The sequence below is a fragment of the Austrofundulus limnaeus genome, unplaced genomic scaffold (assembly GCF_001266775.1).
Source record: "Austrofundulus limnaeus strain Quisiro unplaced genomic scaffold, Austrofundulus_limnaeus-1.0 Scaffold1316, whole genome shotgun sequence".
Classification (NCBI taxonomy): domain Eukaryota; kingdom Metazoa; phylum Chordata; class Actinopteri; order Cyprinodontiformes; family Rivulidae; genus Austrofundulus; species Austrofundulus limnaeus.
This window is the reverse complement of record NW_013953718.1, coordinates 11,938-25,443: the sequence shown is the minus strand read 5'-3', so window position 1 is coordinate 25,443 and position 13,506 is coordinate 11,938. Positions and strand designations below refer to the sequence as shown.

The window sequence follows — 13,506 nt, the reverse complement described above, 5'->3', positions numbered from 1 at the left end:
GCCATATACAAGAAACTTAGATCAAGACAATCTGAAGCCTCCATTACAATGTTTATAGCCATGGCTAATTCACAGCACTRATCCCTAGATTTACTCATGTACTGAGTGATATTTGGTTGTATTTTTACGAGACAACCCACCTCTGTTCTTATTTTKCATTTTTACATCTAAATTTTGATAAATAACTATGTTAGAAAATYAAACATTTAGGCTGTCCAAAGCTCATTCCCTGCATTTACATAGAGCGAGCTAAGCAATAAAAGTTTAGTTTTAAGCACTTTAGTTGTCAACAATTTTATATGTACGCTTGATAGCACAAAAATTAAATATAAACAAAAAGCATCTACATCCAGTAAATTGCATAAGAGCTTTGATTGTTTTAATGATAGTCTAAAAAGTTGGCATTTTAATCACAAACAATCATCAAACCACAATTACACAGCGCACCATCTGGAAGAGTGCTCATTTTTCATTCTGATGCCTTGAAGGGACTGTCAGACTGCGATTTCTTTCTTTCTCAACTTGTTTCTTGGTGATGTGATGCAGCTTAGTGCAGCTGAGATAAAACAGGCAAAAATAAGCTTGGGCAAATGAAAACTGACAAAAGGTTGAAAAGAAAAATGACACAACCTTTGACCCCCCCAAGGAAGTTAGCATTAACCCACAGCACGGATGAGGCTGGTGGGTGCTGTTGGCTGTGACATTATAAAGTGACAGGCAGACGATGGATCACTCCAATATCATAGCAAATGCAAAAACATCCCTCTTCTCTCAGTGACAGCAGGATTACTCAACTGTTATAAACCCTTAATACATCCACACTGACAAGTTCACAAGTGAGAAATATTGGGATACTTCTTGTTTTTTTCTCCACGGTTCGTTGCAAGTTGTGAGTTGATGACGAGTTTTCACCGCTAATAAATTTCAGTAGTTAGAAACAGTTCTGCTGCTACATTAGAGTTGATTARTTCTCCCTCCGGGAAGTTTCTCTTGCTGTGTTACAAATCACTAAAAGAGTCAGAGGGGTGGGGGACGGGGTAAGCACATGACATCATGGCAAGCTGACGTACCAAGCATGGGGTTTCATTGAAATCAGATACGCATCTAGATGCATTACCAATCAAAGAACGCAGGGAACTGCAACAGCACACAAAAAATTAAAAAAAAAATACAAAAAATGTTCAGCACTGTGAAGGAAGGGAGAACGATTCGGTGACTTTTGCAGTAGGATGATTCAAAGAGTATCTCCTTGGCAACGATCAGAGTTGAATACATTACAACAAAATGATACCTTGCATGATTTAAAAAGGGGGGAGGAGAAGATTTGGAGAGATACTCAGGCATATGAGAGCATATGAGGCATATGAGAAGAAGAGAGCCYAAGCACATGCTCAATGTCACTCAAAGTGCAGCACCTGGAGGCAAACTGTACACAACAGTCTTCCTATTTAACAAAGAGTTTTGTAGAATTAAACCTTTAAAAGTTTTTTGTTTTTTTTTTTCTCGTAAAATGTTTCCAGCTCCAATCACTGATGTGGAATGTGTTCAGTTGTTTGTTTAATTATTTATCATGTAATGTTTATATTAATCTAGCATATTACTGTTTAAAAATGTTCCACTTTGACTGGGTAGTGTCTCCAACTAAAGGACGTCTAAAGCAATGATGTGTGTTGAAATGAGTTGATGATCAACACTTTATTAACATACTTGCTCAAAAACACGCCTGATCTGAAATGTGGATTCCACCATTTTTCAGGTGGGAACCAAGGCCTTGGAAATCTTCTCTAAGTCTAYTGAATTTGCAAAAAGAAAAAAAAAACATGTTGGATGGATCTTAAATTATTCCATTATGCATTGAACAAATGAATTTATGCAGGACGGTAATAATGTCAAACACAGCAGCAAACCATATACTGTATTTTTTTAATGCAAGTTTCAGATATTGGGTATTGATTTTATTTCCAGGTGTCATTAAGTGTTCATATCCAGCAATCACTTTGCAAGAGGTGGGGTGCACAATGGACAGGTTGCAAGTTCATCATAGAGCCGCCAGGAGACCAACAATCATTCACGCTCTCGTTCACATCTACAAACAACTTAGAGCTACCAATAAGCCTATACTGTAATGCTTGCTTTTAGTCTGTAGGAGGGAACCAGAGTGCACAAACAAAGCCCAAGGCAACAGCTCTATCAACTAAGCCACCTTGTTGCTCTCAATCACTTCGAGTTTTAGTCAAATACATATTAACTGTAAGCATACCATTATTCTTTAAAAAAAGTGAAATGTGAAAAGATCTGCATTTTTCTTTACGTTTTTTTGAGAACTGTAATTACAAAAATCAGTTATTGGGTAATTTTTTTAACACAAACACATAAAACAGATTGTTAAACTTTTGCTACCCTCTACCTTTACACAAAATAATTCTGATCATACATTTTTTTTTATTTTGAGGGCATGCATTTTGGTTAATAAAAAGCTGTCAGATCTCAAAAGCATGGTCAGATCCCATATGTTGGACTCCCCTTACAAAAAAAATGGGTACACCAAAGACAAAGAGGCATGATTCGCCTCTTATGTTTCTAGTATAAATGAACCTTTTTGATAGTTCAGCACCTGCCAGTTTATTATCACACATTCAGGTAGATTCAGCAGGGTTTTTTTTTAAACATGCTTACTACAGCACATCTTGAAATGCCGCCTTCTACGTTATGCTAGATAAAATATATGGGATAGCAAGTGGCAGTGATAAATTGTWTTATTCTGCCAATAAAGGGGAGGATGTAAAGGTAACTCTTTCCCAGGGAAACCATCAACTGTTCGTTCAGATGGTATGGGCTGCATATGTTTACAGCACGATTTTGACACAATACACTGTAGGCTGAGCCAAGCACAGAAGGCAAAATCTTACTTTCTGATTATTTTGCTGCTCATCCCAGAGCCATATGGTCTATGTCAGAGGCTCTTGAGTACTTCTGCTCTCCTCTTCCCCTCACTACGCTGCTGCAAGCCAAACAAACTCCTCTCCTTCGTCCTGACACTCTGCTACAAATTTAGCTCTTGGAAACACAGAGCCAGGGGGAATYTGGTGACTGAAATTGTTTAGACAATGCTCGCTCTTCACTCGCCTCAGCCTACAGACTGTAAACACAAACCAGCTGTCCCTAAAGTGTGATACTGATTCACTGACTGATCTAACCGTAGGCCAACTTTGGGTGTTGGGGGGGGACAAGGAGAGGTAAACAGGATGAGGAACAAGAGGCTAGTCATGGCCTTCACACACTGTCACAGGCAATTGGAAATAACGACTTCTGCTGATTTACGGCTCTCTGGCTGTCAGTGAAGAGCGTTTACAATGTGTCAGTGATTGTCTGTCAAACAATTTTCATGTCTATATGGAGAGAAAATGACAACTTCTCGTATACATCTCRGTGGCCACTTAGGCTCTTTCATTGTGTTTATTCTAAGCGACTGCAGATAGGAAGTTGTCAGCAACAGTGACATCCATTTCGAGTGAGGAGCCATTATGAAATGTTTAAGCGAAGGCAGTGAAACAACAGGACCTCTGATAATCCACTCCATTCAACTTCTTTGTAAATCTCCTGTATTAGTTTCAGCATYCATATGAAAAGGTAACTGGCCAGAAAATCTGAACCAACATTTCACCACAGGTCGTCAATCACTGAGGTTGATGTGGCTATAATTGGGCAGTTTGTAAGTATTTGAGTATATTCATCAAAAACTACCCAACCATTATTCATCAAAAACTACCCAACCATTGAGCCACTGTCCTTTTTTTTTTTTCAAAAATGGCTGCTCAATGAAAGTTTTCAAGAAAAATATTAAGAAGTATATTAAATAAAAATAACAGGTAACCTCTACGGGCTGGTTTCAAAATAAATCCAGTCTAATTAGACTTAAAGTACCCTGAGGTTTTCACAGGCAGCAGTCATTATGGCGTGCTTAATTAACTTCTTCTAATCAGTGTGCAGATTTATTTATTTCCTTATGTTGCAAAAAAAATGATTGCTTATATTTTCAGTGGTGGCAATGACTTTTGTCCAATTCTGGTTTAAGGAAAAAAGAAGTCAAACCTACAGTATAACACAGCAAGTCAAAAACCAATGGGTAACATCACATTAGTTTTAGCCTCTTCCTTTATCAAGTCTAAGATGGCACAAAATGTTGCTCCAAAACTTTTAAATTGTTCAGCACTAACAGTWCTTTCACAGATATACAACTAAGCCATACAGCATCGCAGTCTCTCCAGAATATGCAAAAGGTACATTTGATCATATCTTCAAAGCATAAAGGTGTTGGAAATCGTGAGATTATAGCCGGAATAGGAATCTGCCCGATGAAGTTTCTACCTTTTCATCTAAAGGAACCATGACAGGCCTGGCTTCTTGTACAGCAGTTTCAGTCAAGGCTGATCATATAGAAACTCATCCAACATTGAAGTTTGTCTCCTCTTCTGTCTCAGGCYTCTAATGAAAGTCGTGATTAAAAGAATTACTAGCTGCCTCGGTCGTCTAAAGACTACAAGGACCCCCTCTGACAGCAGCCACCACCCACCCGATTCAGCAGCTCCCTTAGCAAATGATCCATCCTCAGTTGGTGATTACTGCAAATGTTCACCATCTTTCTTTAACAGGATAACTCCTAAGCCCATTTTTGTACTCCCAACACAAATTGTTAGTGACTTCATAATTAGACACGTAGGCTTCATTATTACAGTAACACGTTGGTTTGTAGGCGGACCATTCACTAACCTAATAATTATAGTGTTTGCTGCCAACACTCAAGTCCAATAATACCGGCTTGACTGTTCAAAGAAAAATGGCACTGTTCTGTACTTGGCGAGAGCTTCTTTTTATCATCATTTAAAAACAACGGAAAAAGCATTTTTTATTTCAAGTTCAATTCCAATGAGAAGTCATTGGTATGGTCATTTTATCAGGCTCCAAATTCCCTAATTTCCCCTTTTTGGCATACTGTATCTCCATATGTATAATCTACATTTTTCTTTTGCTACAGAAACTGCAATCGCATCAACAAAAGGGGCATTAGTTTTAAGACGTTTTTTGTTTATTTTAACCAAAAATCTGTTTTCTCTGCAAATTTCTCCAACAAATCAACCATATCAATAAGTGCTTTGTTTGTTTGTTTTTCTTTTTTTTACTGAATTTATTTTCACAATTTCTGTTTCTCCTATAAAAACCACAGGAAAAGAAACATCTTCCATATACAAACTGCAACCATTATCTTCAACTTTGGACTTCAGTCCATTATTTAAACAGTGTTTCCTTGCTATGCTGATGATATTCAGCTGTTTTTAATATTTAGAGCTCCTGATCCTGTGTGTTAAGTTTGCTACATGACTGCGTCAAAAGCATTAAAAAGCAGTGCAAGCAAAAAGTTATATTAATGTAAACTTCTTAAAAATACTTTTCAAATGTATGTATAAACAAATTCATTCAGCTGGCTTCTAAAGTGAAAACATAAAAAATGGTCAAATGATAATTGTCATATTACTATTTATTAATGTATTTAATTTATTTGCCTTCAATGGTTTTACTTTGAAAAAAATCAGGTCATTTTACACCTTCATCACTTTATTCATTGACTATTGCAGCATCTGTTTTACTTTGCTTCACCAAGAATCCAATAAATTGCCTTCACATCACACATGTTTCAACTTTCTTGCAAGTGCTCCCAGTGTGTTTTAGATTTGATTTTAAAGTTTTATTATTGACGTTGAGGCTTCTTGTGGCCTCTAACCTTTGTATTTACCATGTGATCGTGTGTAGGGCATGAGCCTATCCACAAACTGAGATCCTTGGACAGGGAAAGTTGTTTTAAGGTTGACAGAATTAGTGACCTCTTTCATAGCTCTTTTTTGAAACGTTTTCATCAAAAATACTTTTTCTGGTTTTATTGACTCTTGGTTGACTAAAATTTTGTTGGTTTGTTTGAAGATGGTCTTACTATATATTGGACTTTTGGAAAATATTATATTTATGAATGCCCAATTTAGTTTAAATATTGATCAGTGATGCGTTAGTTTACATCCCAAATCTAAAAAAGAAGGTATTAGACTGCCTGACTAAACAAACAGAAAAATCAGAGGGAAAGTTTTATGCTCATTTATTCAATTGTGTGACAAACAACATGGCCATATGGTTATCTGTCACATGGCTCATTACTTCCTCACTGCTGTGTTGTAGCTCAACCTTCAGCCCACCACGAGTCTCTGTTTCCTTTAGCAAATGGCAATGTCCAATTAGTTTAAGAGTAACATTTACTCCTTTCTCTTACTGAACCTAAAAACTGTTCTACTATCCAATAACCTTTAGAGTACACAGGCTGTGACTTTGGCTTCACCTCAATAAAGCGCTCCATGATTGAATCAAGTGGCTGAGGTCAATAGGACATGTGTTCATTTCCCAGGGTCCTCCAGGGTCCCTGCAGGCAGAAAAAATATGCTGAGTGTCTTCTGTGACATTTATTGGAAAGGAACTGAATTATATCTCTTTTTTTCCCTGTTTTCTCATTTCATCTCTTTCACTTTTACGAAGGGCTTCCACACTAGGTGTGTGCGCTCATACTGTATGTGTGAGTGGACACGCAGGATGTTGTATGCTTTACCCACCCCATGGTCACGCTTCAGGCACCGCCACATACTACATCTGTCACTGACTCTACAGCGTCACCTCAATTTTCTGCCAACAAGTTTTCCTTTGCCGCCGTGACAGACAGATCCCGCTTCCTCGCCGTCTCCTGTCCCCGTCACTCCATTTCCTGCTCACATCTCTTTACATCTGTCAGATTTTTCCTTTCGTCAGCCACCCCTTCACGTTTTATCATCTCACACTTATTTCAGTTAAACATCATAGCAGGGGTCAAAAAAGTCCTGAAAGTCATTTAGTAAACAAAAGTACAATTGATTTGTGTCTTTTTTGGTGCTAAATGTTTCACTTTAGTTTTCACAATTATGCCATCCATAAGGGATTACATTGCTAATTCTCTGAGGGATTACTGTCAGTGTTCTGCTGCGTTGCTTCTTCCTGTCTCAGTGAACTCATCATGGTATTAAAAGTGACAAGTAATTTATAAGTAGCAATCAAGTAAATTTATTGTGACCTGTCAACGTTTATTCTTGGAAATAGGTACTAACACTAAAAACATATTTAAAATCAAACATCAATATGTGTACTATGCTCTGCGATGTGTAAACAGCTCATTTATTCTAATCAACGACAATATCAGTGCAAAATAGAAAATGAATGACACACACGACGTGTGATGTAGTTTAAAAAGTAATTATTTTGCTTGCAATAGTCTTACACCGTTCCACATAAATCAAATATAATGTTGGCAAGATAATTCATTTAGTTATTAAAATACATTAACATTACATTAATTTGTTTATTATTATCTATTCATGTTTAAATAGAAGCCTATGTTAAATAAAGCCAAACACAACAACTACAGCTTAAGTTAGTATTTGAATAAATGTGAACAAGTTCTTGTCAGTAGCGTATAAACTGGATATGAACTTTGCACAGGAAGTAAGTATTTTTTTGTGTTTTTTAAAGATTATTTCTTTGTTGTAACAATGCTTCTTGGCAATACATCTTGTACCATTGGAAAGCCTCTCTTTGAAATGGAGCCACATTTCTGAGGAACATGCATTTGTGGGATTGCACACCAACAATTTGCCAAATCTTCTCTACCAAGCAGTTTATTTTGTTGTTGCTATTGACACGTGTTTTGAGATCCTGGTACCCACATGTGCTGGTGATTGGCACCTGATTGCCAGCACCTGTGAGCGTGGGCCCTGCTACAGTGGTCGGTAGGCATTCAAGAAATGATATTCCATGCTCAACTTGTCTGGATATGGCCCGTGTGATAGGTTTATCAAAGACTACATTCAGAATTTGGGAATGGAGAGGCCTGCCAGCAACCCCARTGAACAATTGTAACCAGCTTGTGCTTGCTGTTCATGCCAGAGTGACTAACACAACCGCGGTGGCTGACTTGCAACAAATGCAAGTTAAAGAATGGGATGTCATCTCACAGCAGTGTGTGACCAGGCTGGTGACCAGCATGAGGACAAGGTGCCAGGCTGTTGTGGCTGTGTATGGTTCTTCCACAAACTACTAAGGCTCCTGTTTGTTAAACAAATAAATTGTCTGTCTTGTTCTTCAAACTTTAATCACCCAGTCCACCAAACACCAAATGAGTCATTGGAAATATAAATAAGTTGTTTGGCAATGGCAGAAAAGATTGGCAATATTTTTTCATGTGTGCAACCCACTACTGCTCCACCGTCAAAGAAAAATGCTAAAAATGTCCATACCAGACTAGAACAAAAAATATTGGCTTGGCTATAGATTCTACCACAGACAGCAAAAAAAGGAAAATGGAAGAAAAGGAAAAACATCTCTATTGTTGTCACGTGTGATATACGAAGTAAAGGTGGCCACATGCAAAATCAGCTGTCATGTTATAACTGAAAATCTCACTTTCCAAAAAAGCAGTATGCAAATACTATCAAGTCAAGATGTGCCCTGCTAAATGCCTTCTTCCTAAAACAGACTGAAGGAAGTAATAATCCAAAACAAGCTTTAACAAGTTTAAGGATGTGTACACTTGTGCAACCAACTATTGTATTTCTTTACAGTATGTATTTTTAATTTTTTCCTGCCACGTCTTTTTTTTTTTTCAGTTAAACTGTACAGGATACAGTAAAGGTAGAAAAAATGATGGAAACTATTTGTCATCTCCTTTTTTAAAATTACAGAATGTAAAAAGACGTGAGGGTGTAGAATTTTTACATCCACTGTAGTTGCATGACTGATCTGTCACACTGCAAAACATGTACTGAAAAGGTGTTGCCATCCATGAGTCTGCTCTATTAATAGAGCATCCCGGCTCGGAGTGCCAGAGAAATTTTGAAGTGATAATCAACACTGATGCAGCTTGATGTGAGCTTGATGGCTCTACACACATTTATCACCCATCAAAGTAGAAAGACAGAATTGGATACATCTACCCACAACTGAGCTAAGTCCTCTTTTTGCTCCACCTCAGTAGGTTTTGCCAAAAGTCTTTCTGTTATACCATCTAGCCCCAGGGTGTCCCGGGAATCTGCGTGACCTCTGAAGGTTGAAGTACGAAAGCATAATTCATCCATACAGGTTCGACAACTCTTCCCCAGGTTCCCTACTTGACCTCAAAACTTGGCTGTAAATTTTGTGAACCACAAGTAATAAACTCTTCCCCCAGAGGCCTTAGCTTCTTAAGTGGAAGTGCTGATCTAGCGTTACTGTGATACAGTTTGACCATCTCCTTCYTTATGATTCAAAAGGCAAAACTCGTACTGTAGGTTTATTCTAAAACCTTGATGCAGGCCCAGGAGAATGAGACTGAGTAGAGCACTGGAAGCTGACYCAGCTGAACCAAGCAGAGGTTCAGCAGTAAATGATAAAGAGGTATGCAGATTGTTAGGAGATTGCTCGAGCTGTTAACCCTTGTCACTGACACCTCCTTCAATCAGTGCATTCTTTACACATGTTAATATCCAGGACTGATCCCAGTGTTTTGGAATTTGTAAAACCCACACTCTATGGGATTCACGTTCCTAGTGGTAGCATGTGCAGACATTTTGCTCTTTGACCTTTCAGAAAGCTTCATTGCATCACTCTGGTAGAAACGCACAGTACTGCTGCATGCAAACTGATTCTGGTGTTAGAAGACAAAGGCAATTTATCTGGCAACATCACAGAATAGTTCATGACAGCAGTTCAGCTTGACAGTCAACTGTTCCAATACACTCTGCTCTTATTTAAATCTCAGGTTTCAGGTAATCAGACATACCTCTGCAACACATCTGACAGTGATCTTCCTTCCAAAACAAATGACTGCTAAATTTACCCAAAGGCAACAAACAAAACCATTTTACATATTACAACTCAGTTGTATTCAGATAATTACAGTATCTGTTCACCCATGTATTCAGATAGTAACATGTACACACCCTGGTTAGTACCAGTTGCAGTGGTCGGCATAGTTCTGCTAAAACACTAATCTGACAATAGCAGAACCTTCTCATTTGGCAAATTAGCTTTTTTGCTAACTTTGGAAACAACAGACTGATTAGCTTCCACTAAATTAGATCAGGTTCTGTTGATTGTAAGTCTGCTAAAACTTTGCAAATGTAAACCTTATTAGTGAATTAGTAGGGATTAGTAAATCTAATATTTTGGTCATCTGGGCCCACCACTGACCATGTGTTTGTTGGGTGAATTAAATGATGTACACACCTCACCTTTATAGTGTGTGTTGAGTCACATTTAACAGAAATGTTAACATTCCCACAACGACAAGCTCAGCGGTACTTACTGGCTACTTCCAGGGATGCATTGTGGCTAATCGCCTGGCCCAGATAGTTTCGAGCCACACAAACATAGCTGCCATCGTCTGGCTTGCTCCGTCGTCCGTGGATGATTCGCAGGAAAAACAGGGAGCCGCTTGGTAGTAGCATACGATGGGAGCGGGGGTTATCACGATCTGTCTCAACGCGCTCACCATCTTTGTACCACTCCACCGTTGGGACTGGACGGCCCTCTGCCTTACAGTTGAGAGTAGCTGGCTCCCCTTTGGACACAATGAGGTCTGAGGGGTGCTCCACAATGCGAGGAGGGAAGTCTTCCTGGCGGAGACGGGACCCTGGAAAAAAAAGACAGGGGGCACATGAAGTTTAAACTTTGCTACCAAATCACTGTTATATGACAGAACAAATACCTACAATTAAATATACCAATTAATCTGTCATTTATAAAATATATCAAAAATTATATACATTTGTTAGTCAGTACATTATTTCTGGATGCCCATCTTCACAATGAACGAGAAAGTAGCTCTCTCCTATCTGTTTTTATAATTTATGTTGTGTGAAGCCAATTTCACCAGAKCCTCTAAATAAGACAAAAATATGACTCAATACTTCCAAACACACAAACCCCAACAACCACGAAATCACCTCTATAATCCCTGATCCACTGCTGAGGTGTCAATCAATTGGCTCTTCACAAGAAAGATACCAACTGAGGCTGACAACAAAACAAACGTCCCTAATGAGTTCCAGGTACACAACTCCAAWGCCCTTCAATATTTTACATTCCATTCATCTTTCAAACCTCCTCCCTGGTAAACAAGAAAAGCATACAAGCTCACACACACTACACATTGCTGCTTCAAATTCTGCCCACGCACACATAAAACATCAACTGCTTTTTATGTTGTCCTCCTGTATTTTCATAAAGGAAGAAAAAAATCTTTCTACTTTAGAGAATTTAGATCAGATTCACTGTAAGCAATGTCAAGAAAAGGTTCATATCTGATCTATCTATATGTGATCTAAATATGATTTTTATTTCTGTGAGGGAGTTTGAGACNGTGGCGGTCTGCAAATCTCTTGTTCTGCTGTGCAGTACATAGAAGGGCCCTTTGAGTCTGATTCCAAATCCTGCGACAGCGTTGGATGTGTGGTTGAACAGATGGCACCACAATGTCGGTCTCGTCACTGGGGAACAATGGGGGGTTATACTYGAGAGAGGCCTCAAAAGGAGAATAACCAGTAGCAGAAGAGATGTGACAGTTGTGTGCATACTCGACCCATGAGATGTTGGCACCAAGAGGTTGGGGAAAAGTTGTCAGGTCTTGTCAGTCTCCCCTGTTCTACTGACGAGACGGCCCGTTTCCCTGCAGGGGGCAGGTGGTGACGAAGTGTCCCTTGTTTCTGCAGTAGATGCACAACTCAGCAGCAAACCATCTCTGTCTCTCCTCAGGAGTCAACCGGGTGTGTCCAACTTACATGGGTTCGGCAGAATTAACAGCAGCTGTAGCGTGAGGAAGAGGAAACTCACCACTGATTACAGAGGCAGAAACCTGCGGCGTCTGGGAAGTGTAGTTTTTTTCCTTCTTTCGCTCTCTTAATCTATTATCAATACGGATGGACAATTCGATTAATTCGTCCAGGCTTCCAGGTTCATCCCGGGAAGCCAGTTGATCTTTAAGTTGTTCAGATAAAGAGTTGGTATAAATACTTTTTAAGGAAAGTTCCTCCCAACCCGCCTCTTCCGCAACAATGCGAAAATCCACAGAGTGTTCGGCTGCCAATTTACTTCCTTGTCGTAGATTGATCAGTCTTTTCGCTGTCTCCTCCTGCTGGAGGGGATGATCAAATACACGCTGGAACTCCTGAATAAACAACAGAGAGGTGAGTGAGTCCGAGGAATGAGCTGAAATAAAGGCTTGAGCCCATCTGAGAGCCTTTACCTTTAAAGCAGACACAATGTAAGTAACTCGGGCAGAATGAGTAGGAAAAAGAGAAGGTGAATGAGCAAAAGCCATTCGGCACTGTAATTAAAAACCTGCACACTGATTTATTTCTCCATCAAATAATTCAGAGGGTCGGATGTCTGGTTCTCTCACAGGAAAAACAGGTGGACTGGGCGTGGTAACGGGAGGTGTAACTGGGTTAGGGGAAAAAAATGTGTTCAATCTACTATCAATGGCGGCAATACAATGAGTGACTTGATTTAATAATGTGCTGGTTTCATGATCTAACATTGTAGGGTCAGGTTGATTATTAACCCCGGGGGTCTGATTGTCAGAGGTATTGCTCACAGACATTTTACTTGGCTGAAGCATACTATCAGATTTACAGATTGGGGTCAACGTGAGCAGTACCAGAGACAAACAGAGATGGAGACGAGATGTACAAAAAGGTAAGTGATTTTATTTTTACAGGTGCGGGAGTGGTCTTGGGTCTGGACCTGGAACAGAACGATTGCAGAGGTGAGTATTTGATAATCTTCCAATAATGGTCTTAAGCAGGTAAAACAAACAAGTGAGCTCTTACAGGCTGGGGAAGGAGATGAAGCGTGGAGGAGTTGGTCCAAAAAGGTGAGGATCCAGAGGTGAGTATTTACAGGTGAGTTGGTATTTACAGTGACACGTGGGAGGCAGCGCATGAGAAACTGGTGAGAGGCTCTGAGTCCAAGGCAGCAGGCAAAAACATGCTGGAGATTGTTTTCTGCAACAGGTAAATACAAAAAACACAGGTAATACAAAAACTCTTGGAGAGAGTAACAAGCAGCAGGCTGCGCTCATACCAAACATGAGGTGATGCTTCAGCGATGAGTTGATCTTCAGCACTGCCTTAAGAAGCCTGGAGGTGATGAGCCAAATCTCATGCAGGTGTGGGTGATCAGTGCTGCTACCAATCATGGAGGCAGGGGGTGGAAACACCAAAATGCCTCAGTTATTTGTAATAATGTGGAATGGCACAGGGAAAAAGTATTGAACACACTTACTGAAATTTATCTAATACTTTGTACAAAAGTCTTTGTTGTCAATGACAGCTTCAAGACGCCTCCTGTATGGAGAAACTAGTGGCATGCATTGCTCAGGTGTGATTTTGGCCCATTCTTCCACAC

At 39.4% G+C, this 13,506-nt stretch overlaps 1 protein-coding gene across 3 annotated transcripts in view; it reads right to left on the bottom strand.

Annotated features, from left to right (window-relative positions):
- Positions 1-10,732, bottom strand: part of LOC106534953 (roundabout homolog 1) — a gene marked incomplete at its 5' end in the record, with an annotated part of 39,764 nt that extends 29,032 nt beyond the window's left edge. For all 3 annotated transcript variants that reach the window (XM_014031776.1, XM_014031778.1, XM_014031777.1), the window contains 1 exon segment: positions 10,406-10,732. In XM_014031776.1, the coding sequence (XP_013887230.1) occupies positions 10,406-10,732 (327 nt within the window).
- Between the last annotated feature and the right edge of the window lie 2,774 nt (positions 10,733-13,506).